Source organism: Notamacropus eugenii, chromosome 5, assembly GCF_028372415.1.
Source record: "Notamacropus eugenii isolate mMacEug1 chromosome 5, mMacEug1.pri_v2, whole genome shotgun sequence".
NCBI lineage: Eukaryota > Metazoa > Chordata > Mammalia > Diprotodontia > Macropodidae > Notamacropus > Notamacropus eugenii.
Window position 1 is genome coordinate 378,686,592 of NC_092876.1, and position 16,997 is coordinate 378,703,588.

The window sequence follows — 16,997 nt, forward strand, 5'->3', positions numbered from 1 at the left end:
TTCACAAGCTACTAATTCATGCTCAAATAAAGAGATCACCCAAGGGATGTCATTGGTCCTCTTCGAAAATGAAGGAAGAACAAGAACAATAGTATATAACTATTTTATATTAGACTTTACATAGGTATATGAGGACTTTCTTTCCCCCCATTAGGAATGGAAGTTTCTTGAAGAGAGGGATTGTTTCATTCTTCATATTTATATCCCCAGTGCCTAACACAGTGCCCAGAACATGGTAAATGCTTCATAGACTGACATTGATAATCAAACTCCCACATTTTGCAGAATAGGTTACAGAAGCTTATACATCAAGTGACTTTCCTAAAGTCTCATAAATAATAAATAGGTTCTCTGTTTTTAAATTCAGTTCTCTTTCCCCCATAGGATGCTGTATCTTTCCCCCATAGGATGCTGGATTACTAGCACCCTGTTCCTTCCATGTAGTACCACCAAGAGGAGCTCTTTTCTGTCCTTTGGGACAGAAGGCTTCAGTTGCCTCTCAGGAGGAAGGATTGTGGTCAAATCCAGGTTCAGAGAATTAAGGAGTGGGGACTCTCCTTTCTCCAGGCCTCCATTCTATCCTTCTCATACCCTTTCCCACTTACACATTCCAGTCTCCAGGATGGAATAGCCCCCACTGCTATCCCTCAAATATACTCTCAGACACACAAATTTTCACTTGATCAGTCTTATACTTTTACACATGATTGATTGTTCTATCCCTTCCTCCACGACTTCCTCACATTCAACTGTATTTGTGTCCATCTGAGGGTTAGTGTTGCCCTGAGCAAAACTAGGGGAGTGGACTACCTCCTCTCTCTGTCTCTGTCTCTCACACACACACACACACACACACACACACACACACACACACTGACTCATACATTATGAGCCTGCCTACATGTAGTCAAGTAAAGAAATAAAGCCTGGAAAGAATGGTAGGAGTTATCCTGGGTTCTGTTTTGGCCAAGCATGAGTGGACAAGTGGACAAAGGATTCAAGGATAGAGGAGAATCTTTGTTTAAACTGGTTAACCACAGGGTCAAGAATGTGAGGGGAAGAAAGTGAAGCCAGAGAGGAAGTAGTAGGTTGGGAGATCAGAGAGGGATTGAAAGACTGAAGTCACAATGATGATGATGAATAGCCTTAAGAGAAAAAAGAGAAAGGTATAAGATTAAGAATTTGTGGAATGAGAGGAATTTTAGTATTCAGAATCATAACAGTTGCTCAATACTAAGAGTGATACTGAGTTCTAAAGTATAACCATCTCTGTGTGTGGTTAACAGAGAATGAAGATGTTTGGAAGGTAAGAAGGACGAGGAATTGGGAAGCCACAGTGTTTGAAGAGACATGAGCAAGCATTTAAGGGAAGAGATTGTGGTGTAGAGCAGAACTATGACCCAGGCACTGAGTGTCTCAGTGGCAGGTGGATGACTATGACAAGTGTCCTGAACAGGTAATATAGAAGAATTGAATGACAGAGAAAGAGGAATAGAGACTGATGGAGTAAACTTCAAATGATGAGAAGATGCTAAGTAAAGATAGCAAAGGGATGGGCTGGAAGAGACAGTGAGGAAGGTATATGTTTACTCTTGCCCCTGAGTCAGTGTTTAGGTGGGTATGAGTATCCAGACTTGAGATAGTAGCCAAGGATGCAGTGAGTGTTTCTGTGAACATAAGAATAGAAAGAATGTGAAGGTAAGAGATGTAGTCCAAAAAGGAGTTTTTTAACACTCCTAGTTTCAATGGACACCATGGAATGGAAAAGCAGAGAAGGGTATAGACTATGGTGGAATAAGATTGAGATGGATAGGGATAAAATTATGGGTAGAGAGAGAAAGGAGAAGACATTTTTGCCTCAGAAGATGGCAGCTCACATGGATAGTTGAGTAGGAGTTGGGAATTTGTCCTTTCTAGGATGGAGGAAGAATCAGTTGACCAGAAGTCCTTTCTTCCAGGATCCTGTGATGAGTGAAAATCAGTGTGGGGACAGTTGCATCATCTTCCATCACTGATACTCTGAATATAGTATAGAAGTAGAGAGTTCTATACAGAAATTGAGATCAGGAAGTAATTGATGTTGGGGGTCTTCTAAGCCACAATGAATTCCTACTCAGCACCAGATCAGTGTTCTGAGCTCAAGATAATGAGGACATAGGGGAGATATCATGTATGTAGAGCATGAGGAGAGATGGAAAGACTTTGATTCCCAGCACCTCAGTAACTGGAAGTACCTGCCCTCTAGGACCACTGGTACCTTGAAGCTTGAGAGTTTTGATTGACCACTCTCCCTCACCCCACATATCTCATCAATTGTCAAATCTTGCCATTTTTATCTATTCAATATATCTCACATCACACTCCTTTCCACTCACACAGCTACCACCTTAGTCCAGGCCTTCATTACCTCTTACCTAGACTGAGGAGGCAGCTAGGTGGTACAATGGGTAGCATACTAGGCCAGGACAAAGAAAAATTTGAGATGTGGATAAGGGAAGGATGGGGATAAGGGAAGAGTGGGGTGTGATAGAAGGGAGGGCTCATTGAGGGAAGGGGTAATCAGAATGCAAGGTGTTATGGGGTGGAGGGATGGGAGAGATGGCACAAAAAATTGGAACTCAAAATTTTGTGGAAATGAATTCCAAAATCTAAAAATAAATAAACAAAACTATTCTAAAAATAAATAAATAAATAAGAAAAATTTGAGTTCCAATCCATCCCCAGACACTTACTAGATGTAGAACCCTAAGCATGCCATTTAACTGCTACCTGCCTCAGTTTCCTCATCTGTAAAATGGAGATAACAATAGCACCTACCTCCCAGAATTGTAATGAGGATAAAATGAGAGAATAAATGTAAAGCACTTAGTACAGGGCCTGGAACATAGTAAGTGCTATATCAGTGTTAGCCACTATTATTATTTCAGTGGCTTCCTAAATGATTTTTCTGACTCAGGTCTCTCCCCACTCTAGTCCATCCTCCACATAGCTGTCAAAGTAAAATAGCTTTGACCATGTAACTCCTGTACTCAATAAATTATAGTAGCTATTGTTTCTAGGATAAAATATAAATTCCTGTTTTGCTTTTAAAGTACCTTAACAATTTCCTTCCTTTGTTCCTTCGTTCCTTCCTTCCTTCCTTTCCTTCCTTCCTTCCTTCCTTCCTTCCTTCCTTCCTTCCTTCCTTCCTTCCTTCCTTCCTTCCTTCCTTCCTTCCTCCCCTCCTTCCTTCCTTCCTCCTTTCCTCCCTCTCTGCCTCCTTCCTTCTCTCTATCCTTCTTTTCCTTCCTTCCCTCTTTCCTTCTTTCTTTCTCTTTTCTTTCTTTACTTATTTATTAAGATATTTAAGTATGAAATGCATTTATTTAAACCTGTTCTCAATCTAACTTTCCAGCTTTTTTTCTATATGCTCATATATTACTCCTATTTCCTATACTGTATAATCCAGCCAAACTGATCTAGCTATTGTTCACACATAACAGTTCACTGACCTGCCTCATGCCTGGAATGCATTCCCTCCCACCTCTGCCTTGTAGAATCCCTGTCTTCCTTCAAGATCCAGTGCAAGCACTACTTTCTACATGAAGCTTTCCTTTTTTCCTCAATGCAAGTGCTTTCCCTCCCTAATTATCTTGTAGGAAATTGCCTTGTATTTATTTCCTTCATATTTATTTGGCATATACTTATGGTTTCTGTTCAGTCATTTCAGTCATGTCTGACTCTTTGTGACCCAATTTGGGATTTGGAGTGGTTTGCCATTTCCTTCTCTCACTGATTTTACAGATTAGATAACTGAAACAAACAAGGTTAAGTGACTCTTCCAAAGTCACACAGTTAGTAAGAATCTGAGCCTAGATTTGAACACAAGGCCTGGTGCTCTATCCATTGCACCACCTAGTTTCCTCCTACTCATCAAAACTACATATCTTCAAATGGGATATATATTGAAAGAGAATCTCCATAACTCTTCTAGCTAATAGAGGGAAGGCATGTGGAGAAGAAGTTTGGCATATCTGAGGGAAATTTAACTTTAGAGTGGGACTTGGGTTCAAGTCTTACCTTTGGTCAATAATAGCTGTATGGCCATGGGTAAATGCTCTAGGCAATTCTCTATGACTCTCCAAGACTATGCTACAGAGGAGTTGTTAATCCATACCCTTGGAAGAGTTTTCATGCTGGGACTTTCCTACACTTTTGAAATTCTATGTGTATATTGAAATAAAAACAAATACAAATCACTTCCCCCCATGTTGCCACATGTTGGCAATATTTTCTTTAAAGACAGCTATGAAAATGCCAAGAAAATGGAAGCCTAAAAGTATGTGGGGGTGGGGACTATTTACTCACGGCACACTCACAGGGTAAGGTTGAATAACAGTGAGGAGGATCGATTCTTTGCAGTTTCTGTAAAAGAGGAAAAATAAACATTTATGAAATACAGAAAACGAGGACTCTAAAGGCTCCCATAGTTTTCTTTGGACATAAGATGCTGTGATCCATTGGTAAGTATTCATTGGAATCCCAGGGCAGAACAGATCAGAAAGTTGCAAAACAAGCTTTGAATCTGCAGTGACAGCTAAAATCAAAGTGCATCCCAAGTGTAACAAACAACCTGGTTTAAAACTTCCCATGCAGTTCATATTTGGAAGTACTACCTGCTTCACCATGCAGTTGTGCACTAAAATAATGCTCTGTTGAGTAGGGAACAGTTTTAAAACCTTCAGCTCAATCTATTCTTTGTACCTTTTCCCTGTTAGGAAAATTGATTTCTCTTTCTCCCCTTCTGTGTTTTCAATTTTCTTTTCTGTTTTAAAAATTTCTCCATTTCTGCAGTATTAGTCTGGGTAGTTTTTCACAATGAGATGGAGGGGTAAAGGGAAGAAAGATGTCTGAAATTATCTCAGCTACTTGGGAAACTAATTATCTTATAAGGGTCAACATCATTTTGAAAAATCCTTTATGGCACTTTATGTAAGAGCAGAATGCTGAAAATCATGCCTTGGTGTACATCACCTACTACATTGTGCCAGCTCATTCAGTGAGCAGCAGCAGTGCCTAATATACTGGGTCCATAAACATTATAGAGAGGAAACTATTGGGGAAGATTTCAGGCTAAATGGAGTGCTTTGGTAGCAAAGGGAGTACATTGGTAGTTAGTAACTGAATGATGCAATGGTTTAATTGCCCCCAAATAGCAAACCATCTATTATAACAGTTATTATTGTTACATCACTGGTTGCAATTCATTCTTTTTCACTCTCTCTCTTCTTTTTCTTCTGTCTCTTTCCATGTCTCTATCTCTGACTATCTCTGTTTCTATCTTCCTCCACATCTTTGTCTCTCTGACTTTTCCTGCCTTCCTATCTCTCTCATTTGTTAACTAGAGAAAGGCTAGTTGCAACTTTGTGGAGCAGGATCAAGCTTACTTTTCCTCAGATTGCAGTTAATTACCTGGTGTTATGATTTATTGCTTAGCTGTGTGAAGAAAAGATGATCTGTATGCAAGGACTGCTTCCTTAGACAACCCACCACAAATCACATTTGTAACACTAACTGCTTTGTTGTCGTGCCTGCATGCTCTTCTGGCTGTGCTGCTGTTGTGTCCTACTGACATATTGCTGGGGGGAAATCAATGGAGCAGTGGGAAACAGGAATGGAATAGAAATTCAGGGGAGAATGAGGAACAAGTGAAAGAACAGTGAGAATGAAACTGGTCTCTTCAATCCCTTTCTATAATGCGGCTTATTTTCAGAACCACAGCTGCTGGACAGCAGAAAGAGAGGACCAGCATGAGTTTCAGGCATTATTATTAGAATGGGTTACATGTAATGTTGAATCTAATTATGAGGATAAAGTGGCAAAGTACAGTATCTCTAAGAACTAAGGTTTTTTTTTCATTTTTTTCAGGGGAGAGATAATTAGACAATATAGGGATTCACATCTGGATTTGGTGAATTGAGAATCGTAAATATGATTTCTAAGTTCAATATTGTCTCTTTCTCATTCTCTCTGTCTCTCTGTCTCTGTCTCTGTCTCTCTCTCTCTCTCTCTCACACACACACACACACACACACACACACACACACACACACACAATTTCTGTAAAAACAAAACAAAACTGCCTAACTACCTAACCTGGCATTCAATACCTTTCATAATCTGTCATCTACAATCTTCTTGTTCAATTGTCTTTCTTTGTGATCCCATTTTGGGGTTAGCTTGGCAGAGATACTAGAGTGGTTTGCCATTTCATTTTCCAGCACATTTTACAGGTGAAGAATTCAGGCAAACAAAGTTAAGTGACCTATCCAGGGTCACACACTCAATAAATGACTGAGGCCAGATTCAAGCTTGGGAAGATGAGTCTTCCTGACTGCAAGACTGGCACTCTATCCAGTGCTCTGCCCACTCTTATTTTATAATGTTCTTTTCCACCTATCCAATGATCCAGTCAAACTAGATCATTTGCTGTCCCCTACATGTATTTTTCTTTCCCCCTACCTTACTCGTATAGCTTTCTATAAGGCAGTTAGGTGATAAAATAGATATAGTAGAGTACTTGGAAATATGAGGCAGTTAGTTGGCAAAATGGATAGAACACCAGGCCTTGAGTCAGGAGGCCCTGGTCTCAGATACTTACTAGCTGTGTGACCCTGGGAAGTACTTTTCTCTTTCACATGTTGAATTTTTATCCATTTTTAAAGTCAACTAAAATTCTCACCTTTCCTCCCTACATCCCCTTGAATCTCCAGGAAGGTCTCCCTGATCCCCTTTGATGAAGCTCTTGATGACCTAGTGATCAAGTATTGTTTTGTATTGCAGTTTTCTTTTCTTTGCAGGCTAGATCACTCTATTAGATTGTAAGCTCTCCAAAGACATGGTCACATTTTTTATCTCCATTTTGTATCCTATTTTCTCCTTTTTTCTTTGCCCCATCCTTTGAATACAGCAGGTGCTTAATAAATGATTGTTGAAGGAAGCAACTGTAAAAGAGACCCTCCTCAACTAAATGGAATTGAATTAAAATAATATACTATTTAAATAATAGGTTTCTTGCCTAATTGTCCATCTTAACTCCCTCTCCCTCCCAAGGAATTCCCTTGTATGTCTGTTACTAGGTAAAAACAAACAGAGATATGGGTCATGGTAGAATTGTGGTTTGTGTGAATTGAAAGATGGTGTTTTTGGAGAGGTAATGCAAGAGCAGGGACACAAGTGTGTGTGTTTTTGTCAAGGAGGTGAAGCAGACCAAGAAGGATGCAGAAGTAGGGAATCACAAAAGGGGCAAGTTATTTCTGAGACCACCAGGAGTATTCTTTGTTCCCTTGGGGGCAAAGCAGAAAAGAACAGAACTTGTTGGAATCCAGCCCATGCTGTTTTGGACTGAACAAATTGTGTATTTAAACAGCCTGGTTTCTACTTGTCTCTGCCATTAACTAACTGTGTCACCTTGGGTAAGTTGCTTAACTTTTCTTGGACCAGAATTTCCTCTGTTGTCTAAAGAAGAGATTAGATTAGATTCTCTCTAGAGCCTTCTGGCTCTAACAGTTCATGTCGCTGTGATTTTTGCATAAACTAAGGGCCATGGTCATGCCATCTGTAGCAAGCTAACCCTTGGGAGACTGACAAATGTGCATAGGAAATTTGGAGAAGTTTCATGAAGTTTCTCAAAAACAGTCTGCTCCAGTGATCTTTGCTCACAATTACACTTTCTTATTAAGAACTTTAGGAATAAGCATCAATCATCAAATATTATTAATTTGATAATGAGAACATTTCTTAAAGCATGTCAATTACATTGTCTTCATTTGCAGTCCTTGGTGTTCTCCTCTGAAATATTTCCAGTAGGTACTTCAACATGACTTTAATTCTATAATTTAAATGAATAAACTAAGTTATTTAACTTGAAATCAAATATTCCTATATATTGCAGTGAAATTCTCTCTTTCATTCTCAATATCATGCCACCCTCATCTCTAGTTATTTAATTAAAATCCATCAGGCAGGTAGAATGAAATTCATAGTACCCTGGATCTCCAAGGTCTCCCAATCTGCCACTAAGAAAGTAAGAACAAACCCTAAAATGATTTTGAAGTAATCTCAAGATGACAAAATCCAGGAAGGGACAATATCAATAGCAGAGTAACCAAATATCTTTATGCTCTCCTTCCCTCATCCCCACTCCCACCTCTACCCCTACTTCCCACAAGCAAGCATATCCTTGCCCATCCCATTTCCATTCCAGTTACCAGTGCAGGATGACATCGAAATATTATGTCACTGTATTCCTAATGAATGAATTTTCTACTTCCACAAAATAGATCCTTTTTAAGGGCCAAACCCTTCTAGAATGATTTAATGAGTTGGTTATAAAGTCATTTTAATCCCTGAGTCACTGTGCTGACTTGCTGGGAGAAATACAATATAACCTTACCTTAAACCTCTTCTGCAAAGTTTACCTTTAATTATTTTCCTTTCATTGCTGCAGCAAAAGTCTTTCTTTAGCCCTTCCTCCTGCAGGGTCTTTTGTGCCTCCACAGAAACATTTTTGGGGACCCCAAACATCAGTGGCTACAAGTCATGCTGTAGTATCAGGCTTCATTTTATAATTTCATTGGATGTGCTCCTGCTGCAGAGATCCAGGCTGAGTGAGGGAGAAGGCTAAATCCAAGAGAGGTGGGGCTCTGAATGCATTATGAACTTCCTCTTTATTCCAAGTGATGATAAAGCTGGTGTTTCCCAAGGCCACCATTTCACAGAGAAGCCCAGTTTGGCAAGCCTCCTGAATTACCCTGCCTCCTTTCACCCCCTTTATTCCTATCCAGAACTTAATTCATTTTCTATGTTCAGCACCTACTAAAAGAACAAATGTGTAAACAAATAACAATATGCATACATGGATGGGATCAATACAGGTCATCATTTGTTCACCTTTCACGCCTTCCAAACAAAGACATTCACCAACTTGGTGGATAGAATCAAAGGAGTCCTTCAGTGAAAAGAAATATTTCGATGTTGCAAACTCTCACTCTCAATGGATTTCTAATTTCATCCATGGGGACATTCCCTTCAACAAATCAACTTAGAATTTATCTTTAAGCTTGCCTGTTTTCTGACTTTCAAATATGTCCTCCTAATGGGAACAGAACAGGTGGTCCACTCAATGAATTTATAAAAAATATTAATAGCAAAAGCATTTTTAGGGCCTTCAAAAATTTTAAATTTTCTTAAAAACAAAATGATGATGACAACTCAAAGAGAAATACACTGAGGTTTAAACTTAAGTAAGTGGTTTTAACTTTTGTAGAAATCAAATGTATGTAAGGTGACTGACTATAAGAAAGAAATCCAGCTCAAGTGATGGTATTTCAAAAGACAAATAAGAACATTGACCATCTAAAGACAATCAGAGGATGCTGTCTTTATTAGGATGTTTTGTGCTAGCCATTCAGGTTGGCCTTCCACGTTGACTATCTCCGATGATTCTGTATGAAAACAAAAACCTGATGCATAGGTACCTACAATCCAACTTATTTGAATCCTACAAATGATTGGAATAGAAAATATTTCAAAGTGAAAAAAGAGCAAAAGATAGTGGCTCTTGGAAGTCACAACAGTGGATTAAAAGTCTGATAAGATAGAAATAGGTTCTGGAACTCCAGAACTCGTTTACAATGTCAAGAAAAAAAGTAGTTTCCCCATAGGTAGCTAGGTGATGCAGTGGATGGATTTCTGGGCCTAAAGTCAGGAAGAACTGAATTAAATCCAGCCTCAGACACTTGCTAGTTGTGTGACTTTGGGCAAATCATTTAACTGTTTCCCCAGTTTTCTCATCTGTAAAAGAAGGATAACAATAGCACCTATCTCCCAGGGTTGTTGTGAGGATCAAATGAAATAATTGTAAAGTATTTGCATAGTTACTGACATATAGTAAGTAATATATATGTGTTAGCTATACTAAGAATGATAATTGTTATTATGATAATAATAATTATTTTTATTCTTAAGGGAGCATCCATATAGATAAGAACAGAGATCCATTGGAGTATGTATGCTTACTTTTTTCAGAATTTTAAGTGATTTATTATTTAATATCACTGATTCATAACTGCTAGTGTCTTTGCTGTGAAAGATAGTACAGCAGAGAGTAGGGTAGAGAGGCAAAAAGTCCTGAGTTCAAATCTCCTCTCTGTCCTACACTGATTATTTGATCCTGGGTAAGTCACTTAACCTCTTATGCCTCAAACAACTGTGCAAGATTAAAAACCTCAGAGAAGGTGCTAGTTTGCATTATTGGAGGAAGTTTTTCACAGGAATCTTCCTAAATGAATGAAAGCATGCACAGGTCTAGTTGAAATAGAATCAATGTTCTTTCAGAATATATAAGACAGATTAGTGAGACGCAAAGCAGAACTCTGGCATACCATGTCACATCTATCAGATTGGCTAACATAATAAAAAGGGAAAATTACAAATGTTGGAGAAGATGTGGCTAAGTTGGAACAGTAATTCGTTGTTGGTGGAGTTTTGAGCTGATCCAACCATTTTGGAGAGCAATTTGGAACTATGCCCAAAGGCTATAAAAATGTGCATACCCTTTGACCCAGCAATACCACTTCTAGGGCTGTATTCCAAAGAGATCATAAAAATGGGAAAATGACCCATGTGTACAAAAATATTTATAGCAGCTCTTCTTCTGGTGGCCAAGAACTGGAAATTTTAAGGGATGCCCATCGATCGGCGAATAGCTGAACAAGTTGTGGCATATGAATATAATGGAATACTATTGTGCTGTAAGAAATGATGAACAGGCAGACTTCAGAAAAACCTGGAAAGACTAATATGAACTGGTGCTAAGTGAAGTGAGCAGAATCAGGAGAATACTGTACACAGTAACAGCCACAGTATGCAAAGACTAATTTTGATAGAGTTAGCCCTTCTCAGCAATGCAAGGACCTAAAACAATTCCAAAGGACTTGTAATGGAAAATGTCATCCACATCCAGAGAAAGATCTATGGAGTCAGGATGCAGAGTGAAGCAGACTATCTTCTTTTTTTGGTTTCCTTCTTTCTCATGGTTTCTCGCATTCATTATAAGTCTTATATGCAATATGACTATGGGAAAATGTGTTTAATAGAAATTTATGTGTACAGCCTATATCAGATTGCATGCCATCTTGGGAGATGGGGAGAAAATTTGAAAATTATGGAAGCTAATGTTGAAAACTAAAAATAAATAAATTTATAAATTTAAAAAAGAATTTAATGTAGGACAATTTTTTTCTAGTGTGGTTATAAAGATTTTTCATGTGGAATATCTATTCTCAAAAGCAAATAACTTTAATTATTAGTGTTCCCTAATTCAATTTAAATTTTTTAAAATGTAAATAATATTTTTATTTTTCCAATTATGCTAGGGTTGGAAGCTCAATTCCATGTGGACAGTCTCGGGCGGGTAAAGGTGGGGACTTCTAAATCTTAGAGTTCTCACGAGACCCTCCAGGAAACGGCTGGGAATCAAGGTGAACCGAGCTATCTCGTGTATTTCCGCCTCTTCCCGTGAGAAACGTGATGGGAGAGAGCTCTCCCCGCCCTCGAGATAGTCCCGGATCTGGGCACACTATTGTTATCTAACAGCACGGTATTCAGATGCAAACTATGTTGCTGAAGGGTTTAAGTAGGATCAGGAAAGCCTGAAAGCTCTCTTGGGCGGAGGGGCGTGGAGCAGACAGAACAACAAGGCTCCGCTTTCCCTCTTTCTTCTCTCCCCTCCCCCTCTCTCCCCACTTATACTTCTACTTCCAATCTCTTATTGTAAGATCTTTGCCTCCTTGGGAGATCCTTCTCTCTCTCCCTCCTAAGGAAGAATCCCCTGCACTTGTAACCGAGACCCTGAAATAAAGCTCAACCCTTGTTCGACTCTGGAACGTCCTTTCTCTCATATGCGCACCTGGCGTGGCCAGCCGAAGACCTCGGGAGGTGAGGTAAGAAAGACTCGGGTAGCCCACAGGCCTCTAGGTCTGGCACAATTACATGTAAAGATAGTTTTTTTCAACATTTATTTTTTTATAAGATTTTTGAGCTCCAAAATTTTCAACCTCCCTCTGTACCCTCCCTTCTCTCCAAGACCATAAGCAATTTGATGAAAGCTATACAGGTAAAATCATGTTAACATATTTCCAAATTAGTCATGTTGTGAAAAAAGAAACAGAACAAAAGGGAAAAAAAAGAAAGTGAAAATAGTATGCTTCAATCTGTATTCACAGTTCTTCATTTCTTTCCCAGGATGTGTACACCATTTTCCATCAAGAGTTTTTTGGAATTGTCTTGAATAGTCATATTGCTGAGAAGAGCTATGTCTATCATAGTTAATCACTGCAGAATGTTATTATGCTTGTTTTTAATTGATTTACCCTACCTTCCTCTTTTTCCATTTTCTCCCCAAATAAAACATTCATCAGGACATGCTTCAGCAGTCTTAAAGTACATATGTAGATGTGGGGAAAACAGGGAGATAGGGAACAACAGCTAGAAATTATGTCATTGATGTCAAATACCTAATGTAGCCTTACATGGTAGACATTTACTTTATCTGCTTGTCAAGGATTCACACCCACCACACAACTATAGATCATGTTTAAACTGTCATGCTCCTGCATTCCAGCTTCCTGTCCCTCCTACCTAGAACTTAAGTTCCTAGTCAAGGGCCTTGGGAATCTGATTGGTAAATACCTACTTTTTCTTCTCCAGAACCTAGACATACCATGCAACTTCCTGGTCATCTTCACATACATACTCTTCTGTCTGGTCCCTAATTTCCTAATTCTGGCTTTGAGAACAGTCATCAACTTAACATGGACATCCCGGGAGAGAACATTCCAATCAGTAAGCATTTATTAAGTACTAAGGGGTCCAGGTACTGTGCAAAGAACTATGAATACAATGAAAGGCAGGGAACTCTTATCTCAATGGAGAGACAACATGTAAATAACTACACATACAAGCTATATACATTATAGACGGGAGATCATCTCAGAAGGAAGACATTAGCAGCTGGTGGGAGTGAAGTCAGGAAAAGACTTCATAAAAGGTAGGATAAAATGTGACAGAGGAAAACAGGAAAGCCAACAGGCAGAGGTGAGAAGGAAAGAATTCCAGGCCTGAGGAACAGCCAGTGAGTGACAAAGCAAGGAGTCAGGAGATGGAGTACATTGTGTAAGAGCAGCAAGGAGGGAGGATGCCATTGGATTTGTAAACTACATGGAAGACGGTCAAGTACAAGAAGACTAGAAAAGGGACCAGAGTGTGAAGGGTTTTAAAGATTCAGCAAAGACTTTTACAGTTGTTTCTGAATATAAGGGAACCACTGGAATTTATTGAGTGGAGAGAGGGGAATTGACATCATCAGATTTGAACATTAGGAAAATCACTTTAGCAGCTGAGGGGAAGGTGGAGGGGTGGGGAGAGGCTTGAGGCAAGGAGACCAATCAGAAGGCTATTGCAAAAGTCGAGATATGAAGTGATGAGGGTTTGCATCAAGGTGATATCTACGGGAATTGGATAAAAAGTGGATATATATTAGAGATTTTGTGAAGCAGAAATGACAACATTGCCCTGTGACTGCAATCACCAATTTCATAGCTTTCCTATATATAATATAACACTTCTCATTGGAGGTGGCCACCTATGTTCAGTGAATCTGAAGTCAGAAAGTCTTGAGTTCGAATCCGACCTCAAGTACTAGCTGTGTAACCATGGACAAGTCATTTAAACTTTGCTTGCCTCAGTTTTCTCAATGGGGAATAAGAATACCCATCTCATAGAACTGTCATAAGGATCAAATGAGAAAATATTTGTAAAGCCCTTTTTACAATGCCTGGCACATAGTAAAAGCTTAATGAATACTTCACCCCGGCTTTCCCTGACCACCACTACCCTAAGTGTATTTATTTTCTTCCTCTTTTAGCAATGTAAGTTCCTTGAGGTCAAAGATTGTTTTGCTTGCTTGCATTTACATTCCCATATTTTAGATCAGTGTCTGGCATACTGTAAATACTAAAATATTATTCATTCATTCACAGTTTTATGCCAACACTTTCAGGGTTTACTTTGAAGGCTACACATATATTTTCAACTCTAATAGCACCCACATACTTTCATAAGGGCTTTAGTTTTCCTTAAATTTCCTGTTCTTGGAAGAGATTTTAGTGATCTTTCTGAGAAATCCAGGAAGCTCTACTGGAAGAGATATTTCCTTTCTTGCTCTGTCTTTTTCTATCTTTCATTTTGTCTCCCTTGTCTTACCTTGGAGACAAGGATAGGGAGACTAAAATCTTAGTGATTTCTGGTCCCTTAGGATCAGTTTAGACATTGTAGCCTTTTCATGACAAGGTGAAGGAAAACATTATCTCCTTTCATTTTCAGGAAAATAGTTGAAGGGTACCGTAGGACTATACCTGGCAAGATGTACCAGGAATAGGAAGCTGATGCCTCCCCTCGCTGACTTTTCAATATCTTATGTTGTGATTATAATTGTGTATCACATCTCTTCCTAACAGGTTCTAAACCCATTGCCAGAAAAGAAGAGAAATAGCCATCAAATCAAATTACAAAGCACTAAAAAAGGTCAGCAAACTACTACTAAGTACTATTGGTACTAGCTACATGACTTGTTAACATTCTGTTTGTTGGTCTTGAACCTAGACTCTACCTCAAAGTCCTCCTTGGGAACAAAAGAGTCTCTTAATGTTTCTCAGCTATTTTCAGTGGACTCTATGGAAGCAAATGGGATGAGGGAACCCACAAGAGTGACCTATGCCAACTGAGACAGGAGTGAATGAATTAGTGAAATCCCAGGATGAATCAAAGATATCATTTTATCAATAGTTCCAACTCTTCTTCTTATCAGAGGTGCCTGACAAGAAGCAAAGTTGACAGTTCTGATTTTCACTTCTTTTGCCTTGACCATTCTCCTCCTGCTAATGATCAGTAAAAAGACAGAGGAAAGTAGCAAAAAAGGGAAAAAAGCAATCAAAGAGCCTAGTTAATCCACAGGATAGATAATCAATCTCTGAAAAATTGGACTCTTTAACAACACAACATACTTGCACAGCAAGTGTATTTGAAATGACTTTAAAATAGAATATGTTGCCTACCATGAAAACAAAGAAAAAATGTGTAGAGTTGTAAAGCATTGTGAATGAGAATGCCCAAAAGGGTGCTAGGGTGACTCATTGACTTGGATGATATCAAGAATGGTGCTACAATTTAGGGAGGATATTACTGGATAACTAATTCTTATGTCCCTGTACTCTCTTGCTTTGTCACTTGGTAGCCTTATCACATGACTTTAATGAACATCTTGCTTCATGTGACTTTCAGAGTTGTACCTGTTTGATGGTTGGTGGACAATTTTTTACTTTTAGTATTTTTAAATTTTTACTTTATTTTTCCCCAATTACATGTAAAAATATTTTTTAACATTCATTTTTAAGATTTTGAGTTCCAAATTCTCTCCTTCCCTCCTCACTCCCCTCATTAAGAAGGGAAGTAATTTGATACATGTGTAGTTATGCAAAACATACTTCCATATTAGTCATATTGAGAAAGAAAACATAGACCAAAAAATTCAAGAATAATAAATTTAAAAAGCGTTCTTCAGTCTATTCAGACTCCATCAGTTCTTTCTCTGGGGATAGATAGCATTTTTCATCATAAGTCTTTCAGAGTTGTTTTGGAATATTATATTGCTGGGAATAGCAAAGCCATTCATTATCTTACAATATTATTGTTACTGTGTATGAAGTTCTGCTGGTTCTGCTCATTTCACTTTGCATGAGTCCATGCAAGTCTTTCCAGATTATTTTATCACAGTCATATGCTGATGGAGATTTCTAAGTATTCCTTGTGGGATCATCACCTTTTTTCTGTGTCCTAACCCCCTTGCATAAGTTCATCACAAGATTCCAACCTGGGTACCCTCTAGTGCCTCTATACTCTCTCTTGGTGATATTATCTGCTTTGGGTGATACAAACAGAGTTCACTCCATCATTAGGGAGCATCATAGCTTCATGGTCATGTGGTATTTAGAACAGGACCTTAGAATTCACATCTTGCAAGTCTAATATAGAGATCCACTGGTTTCTTAACAGAAGAAATCTCAGACATCTTGAATTCATGGAATGGTGTACTGGTCTATTATCATTCTTTTGGTTAAAGAGGTTGGGAGTGGGGTTCTCTTGTTTCTCCAAAGTTTAAAGCAAGTGTCAGTTCTTATAGGAAGCTTCTCCCAATCCCCTTAATTGCCAATGCCTTTCCTCTAATGTGATCAATCAACCAACTACTCAATAAACATTTATTAAGCACTTATTATATGGCATGCACTGAGCTGGGTGCTGGTGATAGAAACACAAGGAAACAGAAATTGCTTTGTATATATCTTCCCTCCCATCTTCTCCCCTTCTCTTCCTTCCCCTCTCCCTCTTCCCATCCTTAGGGTTGCCCTATGTCATCCTGAGTGGAAGTACAGTGGTCACCCCTGATTGGCCTGGAAGCTTTGACCTTCTCTGTTTCTAATTTGGGCTAGTTTATTCCTCTTTAGCAGCCTGACTGCTCTTGTGGTTCTCCATACTAGTGGCAAAACAGGACCTTTTGGTTATTCCTCAGAATTCTGTAGCTCAAGTGATCCTCCAGCCTCAGTTTCCCCAGTAACAGGGATTACAGTCAACTCTAAACAACTTTCCCTATCCATTAAGGTTGCCACAAAGACAACACAAGGTCATTAATAGGAGAAATTATATTGGTATTGTCCTTTTGTGTTTAGCCATCCAGTTCTTATCCCAGTGGCACATACCAAGTGCTTAAATAATTTAGAAATGAATGCTTGCTGAGTCTTAAAAGACTCATGGGCAGGATATTTCACAACGAAGAGGTCAAAAATGAATTGATATGACTAGCTAGAAAGAATGCTCTGGTTCAATACCAGAAAAATATATTC

At 38.8% G+C, this 16,997-nt stretch overlaps 1 protein-coding gene across 1 annotated transcript in view; it reads right to left on the reverse strand.

The window, feature by feature from the left end:
- Positions 1-16,997, reverse strand: part of FRMPD4 (FERM and PDZ domain containing 4) — a 752,204-nt gene that overhangs the window by 68,995 nt on the left and 666,212 nt on the right. Inside the window, exon 5 of the mRNA XM_072614370.1 lies at positions 4,359-4,404. Within this exon, the coding sequence (XP_072470471.1) occupies positions 4,359-4,404 (46 nt within the window). The remainder of the gene's footprint in view (positions 1-4,358; positions 4,405-16,997) is intronic.